General features: G+C 48.5%; 1 protein-coding gene across 1 annotated transcript in view; it reads left to right on the top strand.

Annotated features, from left to right (window-relative positions):
* The window catches only part of LOC135820953 (death-associated protein kinase dapk-1-like), a 311,375-nt gene that overhangs the window by 189,175 nt on the left and 108,145 nt on the right, over nt 1-14,055 (top strand). The window contains exon 6 of the mRNA XM_065334015.1: nt 9,166-9,264. Within this exon, the coding sequence (XP_065190087.1) occupies nt 9,166-9,264 (99 nt within the window). The remainder of the gene's footprint in view (nt 1-9,165; nt 9,265-14,055) is intronic.

Genomic DNA, 14,055 nt, shown 5'->3' on the forward strand with positions numbered 1-14,055 from the left:
GAGTGGTGTGCTGGAGGCTATGTATTGTGGAGACAAGCTCACTGTCCACCAGAAAAAGCGTAAACGCTCAGCTTTCAAGTATGCTTTCCAGAGCAAGCGAGTGTGTGCCGGTGCGTTCCTCTACATCTTTAACATTAAGAAAGATAAACTGTGGAGTTTGTGTAAGCACGTGGAAAGCAACGGTGCAACGGCGCGGCGACACGGCAATGCTGGTCGACAGCCATCAAACGCTTTCACGTTTGAGGAAGTCACTCAGGTAGAATAAGGACACTTTTCTGGTGCCGTGGTACTTCAAGATCAGTGCTACAACTCGCCATGGTGATAATGTGGCTGACGTCATGTTACCAAGGAAACACATGGCGTTTGGCCGTGTTCACCGCACTCGAGCGCTCAGCTTTTTTTCACAATCTTGTTTTGAAAAATACTTCAAGTCTTTTGCAGCACTTTTGGAGGCCAGTCACATCGCGATCTGTACGAGTATCTTTATCATGGCCATTGTCTTGTGTCGTTTTGAGCTCGAATAGCTTTCTCTGATGAAGGATTCAAATATCATGACGTTCTCTTTTATCGTGGGCATGAAGCTCCCCACTCGCAGCGGAGATGACATCGGACGGAATAAATGTGTCGAGTCCTTAGCAGGAGTTCTGCTGACAAAAGTGATTAGCTCCTCGCGACCTGGGGCATGTGAGGACTACAGTTCAAGTTGGGCAATACCCCACGGACACATCTAGCTCGAAGCGCAGAGTCGATTGAGAAAAATGACCCAGATCATAAAGAAGGCTTGTTTGCTTCCACAAAATGTAGTAGCCGAGTCCACGCACTAAAACCTGCACTTGCATTGTTCCTGTCCAGTCATACAGTTCATCAGTGCGGTACAGAGTGCACTTGCAAGTCACAACGACACGAGCACAGTCGCGTGTACAGACTCAGTTGTGACCAGCGATCGCGAGTGGGAGTCAAGTTCCCTACTCAAGCGTGCATGCTCGGCTCGCTGCATGCACTGTCTGTAGATCTACAGCAGATTGCTGGTGTGATGCACTACATGTACAGCGCAGTCATTTATGTGTAAGAGACAATGTCGGCTATTTTGAAACGGCAATGACAGTTTCATCCATAAACGCGGAGCGTGGGGAATGTCTTTGGCGAATGAGAGCTGCTGCATTGGCTAGCTGTACATCCCAGCAAGCGGAAATGTGCTGGATATCGATACTAAACACCCGTTCATCGCGGTGGTGAGTCTGAACAGACCCCGAGGTACGACAGCTTCGTATACTAAATGTGTACAGTGCGTATGGTGAAACAAGTTGATACTGGTTTCCAGCGAAATGTTGTTATCTATGTACAATATCCACCAATGTCCTTTATCTAGGGCCCAAAGGCTATCCAGTTCACCAGGATTTGTGGCCTTACTATTTTTCGTTTTCTCCGCGTTTTGGGTTGAAATCTGAACATAAAAAGTAGCACTGATGACGTCATTTAGCTCATAATTTAAATTTGATATTGGGAATCGATGACAACTAACCCAATGTATCAACACAGAAAATTTGGTTGAAAAATATTAATGTATGCCAAAGTTATTACCAATACAAGTTTTGTACACACATGATCACCAGGCGTGTGAGAGAGCACCCAAGTTCACCGTGCCAGTCACCAACAGGTTTAGTTGCCTGCAGACAGACGACGTGGAGACTGATGATGGCGACGACACCCTGGAGTCTCAAGGCCCACAGTGCGTGCGGAGCTACGTCAGCAACATTGCCCTGGATTCGCACGCGCGGGATCACGATCTCCTTGTTGTGAACGGAAAGGTGAACGGCCACCGAGCGACAATGTTAATCGACTGCGGGTCAACACACGATTTTATCTCGGAACGATTCGCAAGAAAACAAAATATGAAAACGAAGATCGTGGAGGAGGTTCTAAAGGTGGCCTTGGCGGACGGATCAACCATTTTGCGGCCGCTAGAGACCACCGACGCTCGCTTGGCCGTAGGAGGCTATGGCGATGACCAGCGCCTGACGGTCTTTCCCCTTGATCGATATGATGTGATCCTGGGAGAACCCTGGCTGACCCGGAATAACCCAGCTATCAACTACCGCACCAACGAGGTCAAACTGGGTGCCGAATCCCTAATCGCGGGTGAACCCACAGGCGACGCTGCTGTTCCCTCGGAGCTGATGTTCATCTCTGGAAAACAAGCGCGACATGCGCTACGGCAAGGCGCAGAGGGTTACCTGGCTTGGCTATCTTCCCCCCACGACAGTTCGTCACATGAGCCTCGGAAGGAGGTACCTCCGGACAAGCAGCGTGACGTCGATGAGCTGCTGCACAGATTCTCGGACGTGTTCCCCGATGACCTCCCTTCACAGCTTCCTCCAGAAAGGTCAGTGGACCACGAGATTGAGGTCGAACACAACTCAACGCCACCATCCAAGGCAGCGTACCGACTATCCAAGCCCGAGATGGATGAACTACACAAGCAGCTGACAGCCCTCCTGGGTAAAGGATTTATCGAGCCTAGTAAGTCCCCGTACGGAGCCCCAGTGTTCTTTGTTAAGAAGGCCGATGGGTCATTAAGAATCGTTTGTGACTGGCGGGATCTAAACAAGATCACTATTAAAAACAAAGCCTGCCTTCCGAACATTGACGATCTGTTCGACACCGTCCAAGCGGCTCGCTACTTCACGAAATTAGACCTCCGTTCGGGATACAACCGAATCAGAATTAGTGAAAAAGATGTACCCAAAACGGCAATTAATACCCCCTTTGGACGTTTCCAGTTTCGGGTAATAGGATTTGGTCTAACCAATGCGCCTGCCACATTCCAGGCCTTGATGAATTCAATACTGCAGCCCTATTTACGTGATTTCGTGGTCGTATTCCTTGATGATATCCTTATCTTCAGTAAAACATGGAACGAGCATTTGAGGCATGTCAGCACTGTTTTGGAAACCTTGAGAGCCAACAAGACTAGTTATTCTGCAAACCCTCAAAGTGTGAATTTGGGTTGCGGGATGTCATCTTCCTAGGCCACAAGCTGAGTGGTTTATCTATCTCTCTCGACCCAAACAAAATTGCTGCGGTTAAGCAGTGGCCTGCGCCGTCCTCTATAAAGGAAGTGAGACAGTTCTTGGGTTTCGCGAACGATTTCAGACGGTTCATTGATCAGTATTCCATGATTTCGAGACCTCTGGAGGAAATCACGGGGAAACACTCGCGTTTTGAGTGGAACAGCGCACGTCAGTCTGCATTTGAGAAGCTGCGGAAGGCCTTACTGAGTGCACCCGTATTGCGACTTGCTGATGTTAAAAAGCCATTCAGAGTAGAAACCGACGCTAGCGATTTCGCCATTGCTGGAGTGCTCCTGCAGCAAGGCGAACCAGGAAATCTCTGGCATCCAGTTGCTTATGCGAGCTGGAGACTATCCTCCGCCGAGCGCAACTACACAGCCGGAGAAAGAGAAACCCTCGCTCTAGTCTAAAACCTGAAGTGTTGGCGAGTTTACCTCTTTGGACATTTCGATGTGTTCACGGATAACATGGCCGTTGTACACCTGAGAACCAAACCTACTCTCACCAAAAGGAAGGCCCGTTGAGTTACTGGCGGATTTCGACTTTACGGCCCATCATAAACCTGGAAGGGACAATGCGGCTGCTGATGCCTTGTCTCGTCGTCCTGACCTTCAGCCGGGCGAGATCTCAGTAGTTCAAACAGAACTGACTGCTGCACAGTGTAATGCTCTTGAGTTTGCTCTGGCAATAGACGATCAGTTCTCGAAGACGGTAGCAGAAGCATATCAACACGATGCAGAGCTATGGCCTATCATCCAGAAGATGCGTCGTTCTCCGAGTGACAACGTTCACCACGCATACCTCTGGGATGGTGATGCCCATCATTTTTACTTGCGATTTTCCCCCAGTAACAGGTTATGCGTTCCCAAATGCGCACTTCGACTACAACTCTTGCAGGAGCACCATGACTGCATTGCCGCAGGTCATCCCGGCAGGGACAGAACGTATTTCCAGCTCGCTCGTCACTTCTATTGGCCGCGCATGGGGTTGGATGTTAAGAAATTTGTGAAATTGTGTGATGTCTGTCAGCGCGCTAAGGGTGCTCAATTAAGGTCTGGGCGTCTCCAGTCACTTCCTGTGCCCGAGCAACCCTGGGACCATATTACCATGGACTTCATCATGGGTTTACCCAAGTCACCCGAAGGTCATGATGCAATTTACACATTTGTAGATAGACTCACAAAATGTGTTCACCTAGTACCCACAACGGCACCCATAGATGCCGAAGGCAGTGCCAATTTGTATATCCAGCATGTTTTTCGTCTTCGCGGTCTTAGCTCTTCTATAGTGTGTGACCGTGACCCACGATTTACGGACCATTTGTTCCAGGAAGTGTTTCGTTTACTCGGTACTAAGTTGTCGTTTTCCACGGCTAATCACCTTTAAACAGATGGACAGACAGAGCAAATGAACAGATTAATTGCAGATATTCTCAGGTGTTTTGTTAACCACAAGCAAGATAATTGGGCCACACTATTACCCATATGTGAGTATGCCATCAACAATTCCCAGCAAGCATCCACTGGTAATTCTCCCTTTTTCTTGAATTATGGTTTAACCCGAAGGTGCAGACTTCATTCTGGGAACGGGAGCGCGGAGAACTAGGCCAGACTGGATCCAAGCCAGATCTGATGCGCTTAAGAAAGTGCAGGATAGTATTGTCGCGGCTCAAGCCCGCCAGGCCCTGTATGCCGACAGGGGTAGGAATCCTAGCCGTCTCAAGGTGGGAGACCTGGCTCTAGTCTATAGAGACTTTCTGATATCGCCGGAGGCCCTACAACAGCCATCGAGAATGCTACAACCAAAATGGTTTGGGCCGTTCTGCGTCATTCGGGAGGTGGGCTCGAACGCCTACGAATTGGAGCTGCCGTCTGTTTTCCGCAGGCATCCTGTATTCAACGTCACTGCTCTGCAACACTACGAACAGAACACCATTCCCAACAGACGCCAGCCAGTGCCCCCTCCGTTTATGGATCTGGACGGAAACACCCGCTATATGATGGAGGCCATCCAGAAGCACAGAGATGACCGGGGTGAGCGCCAGTACTTGGTGCATTGGAAGGGTTACCCCGTTGGCGAGGCAACATGGGAGCCCATTAGTAGCTTGGTTGACGAGTCAGGTAAAAACATTGTCCAGCTGCGGAGTGATAGCATGGTCTGCAGCTCCTCCATGTTGTGGTTATTTGCGTTCAGTTCCTGACATTATTGAGTTTTTTTAGTTACACAGACTTCCGTTTCTGACAATTGGGTATTCTGTTGCTCCTTGCCACCTGTTGCATTTCTACACCATTATGATATTACTTTATTCCATGCTCTTGGGTTCCGTGATTAACAAATTGTTAAAGCAACGGAACTTTCCGTTGGGGATAAGATGGTGTAACAGTTTTACACCTACTTTCACCACTCACAACTTATCACCTTGTGTCACACCTACTCTCATATTCATAACCAGTATATTGAGTAATAAACGCTCTCTTCTTCCTTCGCTCAATGAAGAACTATTACAGCTTGCATCCAGTTGCTGGTCAAGAGGTGAAGGCGGACCATCTTCTTGAACTGCAGCGTCCCGTCCTTGTATGACTGCTGTGTGAGGATTCTCCGAGGTAGGGAGTTTCATGCGCTCAGCACGCAAGCAGAGATAGCATTGGCCATGGTTGAGCGGGAACGGCAAGGCAGGCACACGGGAAAGTAATGTTACTGGCGTCCCTGGGCGGAGAGGCGGGTGTTGGTGGTTTCATCCGCCAGCTGGAGAGGTTTGGGCATAATTGCTTTCAAGTGGCTTGTAGGTGGGAGGAAGCAGAGTTTGTACAGAAAGCTCAGGGCCGCCACCCTGCGCCTATGCTCCAGGCTTGGTACGGAGACTCGAGGGCCTATCAGCTTGAGTGCCTGTGTTGTACAGCGTCCAGGCGGGCCAGTGGAGCCCCCATCCAGACTAGACAGCAGTACTCCATGGTTGGTTGTATGAAGCCATTGTACACAGCAATACGGCCAGGTGCTGTCAGAAGTGGCGCCACCTTCCGCAGAAAGTGGAGGCGTTGGTGGGCCCTGGTGGCAACCTGGCGTATGTGGGCCGAGAATCGCCGTGTTGTGTCGAACAAAACCCCGTGGAGCTTGATCTTGCCCACTTCAGGCACCCTGGTATCGTTTAACAGTATGCCGGGAAGAGGTGTTGCCGGACGGTGAAAGTCAATTGTGAGTGCCTGGGACTTGGTCGGTTCGAAAGCCATTTTCCACTCAGCACCCCATCGAGCGATGGAGTCCACGGCAAGCTGAAGCTGGGTCGCACTCGCCAGGATGTCACACGTGGCCGCAATGCATTTGTAGACTGTGGTATCATCTGCGTATACACCCAGAGAGGTGCTATCCGGTATTACTTCCTCACAGTCGTTTATGTAAACCAGAAACTGGGTTGGACCCAGGATACTGCCCTGGGGGACCCCAGAAAGCACAGGGTATTCCACTGACTGTTGTCCTCCGACTACAGCACGTAGTTGCCGGCAGCAGAGGTAGTTTGAGAGCCAGTCAAGGATCCCTGATGCCGCATGCCTCTGTCTTATGGAGGACACCTCGATGTGAAACCTTGTCGAACGCCTCGGCGATGTTGATGGCCAGTGCATGTACCATGCCGCCGCTCGCCGCAGTGGATGGCCAGTCGTTGAGCAGCTTCATTGACATATCTGATGTACCCAGTTCCTTCCGGAAGCCATATTGCCGAGAGGAGAATACACCGTGCTTAGAGAAAACAGTGGTTGCCAATTGTTTCTACTGTCTTGGAGAGAATGCAGAGGAGAGACACCGGGCGCCAGTTGCGCAGGTCTTATCTAGATTTCTAGATGGTGAGTGCAACGCCTGGTCGCCTCAAGGGCCCCCAGTCGTAGCTGTGGACGAGGAGTCACGCAGGAGTGGTCCTAAACTTCCTGTTTTGCATTCGCCTGAGCTGAACAGCCGGGAGTCCACCAAGGAGGGTCAGACGGGCGGGTTACAAGGTCACGAGCTTGTATGAATTGCTTCATGCCTTGTGAAATGATGTCGGTGACATTATGACATGATTTGTCGGGACATTGACTGATGGCTGCGGTCTAGTCAGATTGACGATAAAAATGAAAAAGTCGAGGCCAGTCCGCTAGGTTGTAGGGCCAGAATACTCGTTTCGTGGGACGTTCCTCCGACACTTGTGTGGGAAATTCAGCCATCAGAGTTACATCCGAGGCGCCAAGGGGAGGTTTGCAACTGACTGTTACATCAGAAAGATAGTCAGACATAATCAGATCCAGTATATTGTCCCCTCGGGTCTTCATCGTAACATGTTGTTCCAGGCCGTGGCTAACGCACCTATCCTCAAGGAAAAATCCTTTTTTGCGTGCCTTTGGAGCGAGTGAGAAAAGGCACAATAACGTAGAGGCTTGAAGTTGATTGTCTCAAAAATAATTTGGAGCACTGGCAATTTGAATTTTCGAGTGAAATTCGAGAATCGTCACTACAGGCACTCAAAGAGTCGAAACTAGGCCTTCTTTCGCCTGAAAAAGGCCTGTAAACAGAAAAGTAGATTTGAATGCAGCTCGCATGCTTCATACACTAGTACATGGAGCAGTGGTCTTGCATGGAGCTACAGTAACGTTACTAGTGCATGATGGAGCGGTACAACGGCCGCGAGGGACACCAGGAACTCCGTTTTATCCCGGTGATCTTCAGCCAGGAGGAGAAGCGAGTCCAACCAATCGACTTGCTATCCTGTCATTCAAAGCTTACGTACTCTTTCTATAATGCAACAACCACAGCGCATCTCAAAATGTTTACTTCTCAAGCTCGAGAAGAACTACAGACTGCAGTACTTACTCGAGTGGTGGAGTCAAAAATTTCTGCTACTTGCTAAACCTCTTTTTCATTCGAATTTTCGCACAGTCTTTCAGTTTGGCACGACCGTAGTGGAACCGAAATTTGATTTGCTGATGCTCCGTAGTACGTTTGCATTCTGCGATGGATGAGAGTGAAATGGCGTCGATTGGACGAATTTACTTGCATACCAGGCTTGGGGACGACTTTGCTGTGTTCCTGCGCCTGGTATGTGGAGGTTGCTCCATGGAACCTGGTATCATCGCGTTGTTCTCACCAGGAGCTTTCCAAGGAGCACAAAATTGTGAAAATCGAGTGAAGAAAACTAAAGTTATGACCTCAGTTTGAAGGTGAAAATTGTGCTGAAATTTCTAATTGTGCTTCAGGCTGTGCTGGTAATCAATGTGCAAAGGGTCAAAATTCCTGTTCAGTCACTTTCAGATAACTGAGTGACATGTCAGTTCGACCTGTTCTACAATATTTCCACTTTATAGCTACCCAGCTTATGTTACTACTGTACTAGTCATTAATGTTTTGAGTATTTTGTGCATCATCATGAAAATTCTTGAAAAAGGCATGAATGGCATCAAACACAATAAAGTTTCTATGTGTCAGTCTTACAGGTTATAACTGTTAACCGACCGTTAGGCTAACAGCTAACCATTAGGCACAAATGTGTAACCGTTTCAGCCCTACTTATCATATTGTTACAGCCGTGGATAGTTGCTTCATAACTCGTTCCCATGTGTTTTCTTCTTATTATTTACAAAGAGAGAATGCAATTGTTATAACATCATTTTTCACGGCTGGGTGTGAGTGCCATGACAGTTAATTTTAATGTTACACTCTTTTTGCTGAGGATCTCTAGAAATCCTTTTATCCCCTTTTCAACTCACTCAACCAATGTGCGTCTGATACTTTCGGTTTGTCAAGTACTAGCAGTAGGTTGGGATTGAGCTCATCGAAGAGTGTGCCTATAGTGGGAGCAGAAACCCCTCCCACCCTCCCCCTCCCCTCCTCCCTCCCCCCCCCCCCCCAGCCTGGGTAGTGTAAGAGGAAGTGTGCGTTTTTTTAGGCTGAATATATTATTGAACTGTCTCTCCTGAGATGACAGTTATACCATACCTCCGTGTTTTCAACATCACTGGTCTAAATTTTTCGAATCCTGGTAGTGGCAGTCAATTTTTCTTAAGACTTTTGGTCCCTTTTCAGCACCTTCAACTAATGAATAGTCCTGTTGGTGACTGTCTGTGTGCTTTAGCTGGGCCGTACACCTCTCCACCTAGCCTGCGAGAAAGGCTTTCCTGAGTGTGCTGAGATATTGTGCAATGCTAAAGCGGAGGTGAATTTGACAGACGATGTAAGTATGCATATGTCGTTGACTTTCAAGAACTGCGGCACATTGAGAGCTGTGAGTGCGCCTATGCAGTGTCTTCACTTGGATTTCAAGCCAATCAGGCACACTTGTACCTGGCACAACCTATGCAACCGGGCCAGCGCCGGGTCCGTCCAAGTGTGGCTACTGCATTACGGAGTTGTAACTATTTAAGGCTCCCCAATGTATATTGACTATATATTCCCAACCGGGTCACAGGTGACCCGGTGTTCTTTTTCCAAACGGGTTCAAATATGCCCAGACCGGGTCGCTGACTCGGCTGACCCGGCTCTGGAGCAGACAAAGCTTTCCAGTATCGCACCGAATGGGGGGCAAATATATCAATTTTCTTTTAACGCAGGTGGTAGTTTCAGCCAATGAGTTGCGCAACCTGTACTGTATGCTTACCGAAAAGTATCAGATCCTACTGCGCAAGAATATCACCAAGAAATACCCGGTTTTTTTCCAGATGAGGCCAAAGCTATGAAGACCGCTACCGAGCTTGGCTTCGATGATATGAGATTGGTTACTTGCTAAGACGCAGTGTTTTTTGTAACATGGAAAGACGACAAGACCTCCCGCAACATGTAAAATAGGCATGGTCAGCCAGGCAGTTTTAGATGTGATAGTTGGCATGCTACGCAGTACCGTGAGCCACAACTTGTGGCACCACAGAAAGTCGGTTATTAACTGGCTCCGCTAAGTGAAGCCAAAGAATTTCTGGTGTTCCCTTTAGCCAATTTTTATCCATCAATCACAAGAAAGCTCTTACTAGAGGCATTATCTTATGCCCGGTTGTATGTCAAAATTCCCCAGAGAGATGGTGACATAATGCTGCAGGCCAAGAATTCCCTGCATTTTGACTGCGGCGAAACCTAGATGAAGAAAGAGAAAAATAACGCTTTTGAAGTAAAGATGGGATCGTTTGCTGTCGCCAAAGTGTGCGAGGTGGTGGGTGAATACATCCTAAGTAAACTGAGGCTTCTTCTTGAGGAAAAAAGCGTCGGATTATGCAGCAATGATGGTTTCGCCATCCTGAGCCACGTCTCCGGGCATGATGCGGAACTCACCCGGGTACCTACCAATCTTATCGCAAGCCAAATAGCACCCCATCATATGGGCCTCAACCAGCGAAAACAGCCCTTAGGGTCAAATTTTTCAAAACCATTTTTGGTTAGAAATTTGTTGAAACACATCTACTGAAGGACCTCAGCCAAGAAAAAGTTCAATATTCCGATTCAAAACGGGTGTATACACCAATATACAAGGTGTACTCCAAATTAGTGCAATGTATGTATACGATTTATGTTTACAAAAAATATTCAGCATTCTAAGGTGGGTAGGCAACTTGATTACCTTTGAAATAGTGCAGTAAGCAGCTAGAATGACAAAGAATAGCTGAAGAGTGCGGAGACATGATCGACTTATTTGCAGCTGCATCCTGCGTGGAGTCTTTCCGCAATGTCTTCCATTTCTTCCTCCGCAGCTGAAGACACGACGTCGCTGCCGTCACTAGCCCCAGACTCAGAATTTATCTCAGGTGATGACTCCTCATCTTCCGACTCTGACGAGTCGTCGACCACCTTGAGCCGCAACGCAGCAGGAGATGACGGCTGCGATTCCGCCTCACTGTCGACATCGATGTCGGAACCAAAGAACGTCTCATCCTCACTCTGAACTTCAGCGGCTACTTCAGCATCCACTCCCCACCAGGCTCGAGCTAGCTGTACACAATGCCTGCCACGTGTGCTCTGCGAACAGCTCTGTCGTCCGCAGCCATCGCAACAAGATTAAGGAACACTCGATTCACCACTTGACACCACTTCAACTAACTAACTTCAAATAAATTCAAGCAAGGAGTTCAAGAAGAACTCGTCGCGCTGTTTGCAGCGCGATCAAAAAATCGTTGAACATCACAAATCGACCTTTTTCTTGAAAAAATTACGAAACCTCTACGGGTCGTTTTCGCTGATTGCGTCTCATATATGGACTTGCAGTCAAACCACCCACCAAAAATCCTGAAGATTATCCCTGCTGGCGTAATGAAGCGGATAAGCAGCATTCCTTGTAACGAGAAGGTTTTCGAAGATACCAAACTGCCATACCAGTATGCCTTTGTCGCCAGCGGTCGTCCACAGTAAATGCAGTTCGTTGATAATGCAGCTGGTAAAAACAAGGTGACCCAGAGGGAGGAGGAACACTGAGTCATTTTATATTTTTACTAAAAGCCATGTGGTGCACACAATGGGAACATGCAGCAACCAGGGTGGTTGGGGCCAGGCGCTCCGTCGACCAATTGGTCTAGACATCGTCATGCTCCGGAGGCACCAGATAAATGGAAGTTTGAGGGAAAGATGAAGAACAGGGGAAGCGGGAAGAGACGGGGGGGGGGGGGAGAGAGATTGAGAAAGAGAGTACATGGGAGCGTGTAGTTCAGCAAGTTCATGTAGCAGGCTTACAAGACTTGCTTGTGTAACAGTTTTACACCTACTTTCACCACTCACACCTTATCACCTTGTGTCACACCTACTCTCATATACATAACCAGTATATTGAGTAGTAAACGCTCTCTTCTTCCTACGCTCAATGAAGAACTATTACATTGGTAGCAAGAGGATGGATCTCCATCCCCTGTGGTAGTTCGTGGGCCTAGTTCTGGCCTCGGCTATCAGCTCTATCGTCGTCAGCATCTGGATCATCTACCCTCTACTCACTCGTCACCCCAGTGCGTTCCTGAGTCTCGTGCTTCAGCTTCCCAGCCTGCACCGCGTGATCACCCACACGTCAAGGAGCCGCCCGTGTTCACCGGAGATCCCAACACGTTTCGGGAATAGGCATTTGCCGTCGAGTTGGCCTTGGCTTCATGGCGCTTCGCGGATCCTAAACGTGAAGCTGAGTTTGCAGCCAGTTATATCGCTGGAAATCCGTGTCTGTGGTTGATGACTGCCCTGGAAGCCGGCGGTGCATACCCAGACTGGTCGTCCTTGAAAATCCTTGAAGAAGGCATTAGAGGCGGCTTACGGTGTGAAGTACGACCAAGAGAGAGAGAGCTCGGTGGAGTTTGTTCTCCCTCTCCCAGCGCGGCGCCTTAGGAGACTACATCGCAGAATTCTCGCGGCTCAGTTTTTTTAATCACTGACCTGGATGGCCACTCTCGCCCAGTACAATTTGTCAGGGGCCTGGCCCCGGAGCTCAGGCGTGAAGTCATGAAGGAGCATACTACAACCCTGCAGAAGGCGACAAAAGCAGCGCTCGCCGTATCGCAAGTGATGCCCTTCATTACGGTACGACAGCAGCAGGGGAACCCGATACGTCGTCCACTGTCGGTTCCTGGTCCCCGTTCCAATCGCGAGGAAACGGAACGACGATGCTACATATGCCACTGACCTGGTCATCTGGCACGTCAATTTGACTCGAACCCAAACGCTGGACGCCAGTGAAAAGAGGGGTGCGATTACTGGCGCTCATGTAGAATAAGGACACTTTTCTGGTGCCGCTGTACTTCTGGTACTTCAAGATCAGCGCTGCAACTCGCCATGGTGATAATGTGGCTGACGTCATGTTACCAAGGAAAACATGGCGTTTGGCCGTGTTCGCCGCACTCGAGCGCTCAGCTTTTTTTCACAATCTTGTTTTGAAAAATACTTCAAGTCTTTTGCAGCACTTTTGGAGGCCAGTCACATCGCGATCTGTACGAGTATCTTTATCATGGCCATTGTCTTGTGTCGTTTTGAGCTCGAATAGCTTTCTCTGGTGAAGGATTCAAATATCACGACGTTCTCTTTTATCGTGGGCATGAAGCTTCCCACTCGCAGCGGGGATGACATCGAACGGAATAAATGTGTCGAGTCCCGAGCAGGAGTTCTGCTGACAAAAGTGATTAGCTCCTCGCGACCTGGGGCATGTGAGGACTACAGTTCTAGTTGGGCAATACCCCATGGACACATCTAGCTCCAAACGCAGAGTCGATTGAGAAAAATGACCAAGATCATAAAGAAGGCTTGTTTACTTCCACAAAATGTTTTAGTAGAGTCCACTGTTCAGTCATACAGTACATCAGTGCAGTACAGAGTGCACTTGCAAGTCACAACGACACAAGCACAGTTGCGTGTACAGACTCAGTTGTGACCAGCGATCGCGAGTGGGAGTCAAGTACCCTACTCAAGTGCGCATGCTCGGCTCGCTGCATGCACTGTCTGTAATGCTAGCTCTACAGCAGATTGCTGGTGTGATGCACTACATGTACAGCGCAGTCATTTATGTGTAAGAGACAATGTCGGCTATTTTGAAACGGCATTGACAGCTTCCTCCATAAACACGGAGCGTGGGGAATGTCTTTGGCGAATGAGAGCTGCTGCATTGGCTAGCTGTATATCCCAGCAAGCGGGAATGTCCTGGATATCGATACTAAACACCCGTTCATCGTGGTGGTGAGTCTGAACAGACCCCGAGGTACGACAGCTTTGTATACTAAATGTGTACAGTGCGTATGGTGAAACAAGTTGATACTGGTTTCCAGCGAAATGTTGTTATCTATGTACAATATCCACCAATGTCCTTTATCTAGGTCCCAAAGGCTATCCAGTTCACCAGGATTTGTGGCCCTACTATTTTTTGTTTTCTCCGCGTTTTGGGTTGAAATCTGAACATAAAAAGTAGCACTGATGACGTCATTCAGCTCATAATTTAAAAATGATATTGGAAATCGATGACAACTAACCCAATGTATCAACACAGAAAATTTGGTTGAAAAATATTAATGTATGCCAAAGTTAT

Source organism: Sycon ciliatum, chromosome 7 (assembly GCF_964019385.1).
Source record: "Sycon ciliatum chromosome 7, ocSycCili1.1, whole genome shotgun sequence".
NCBI classification, from domain to species: domain Eukaryota; kingdom Metazoa; phylum Porifera; class Calcarea; order Leucosolenida; family Sycettidae; genus Sycon; species Sycon ciliatum.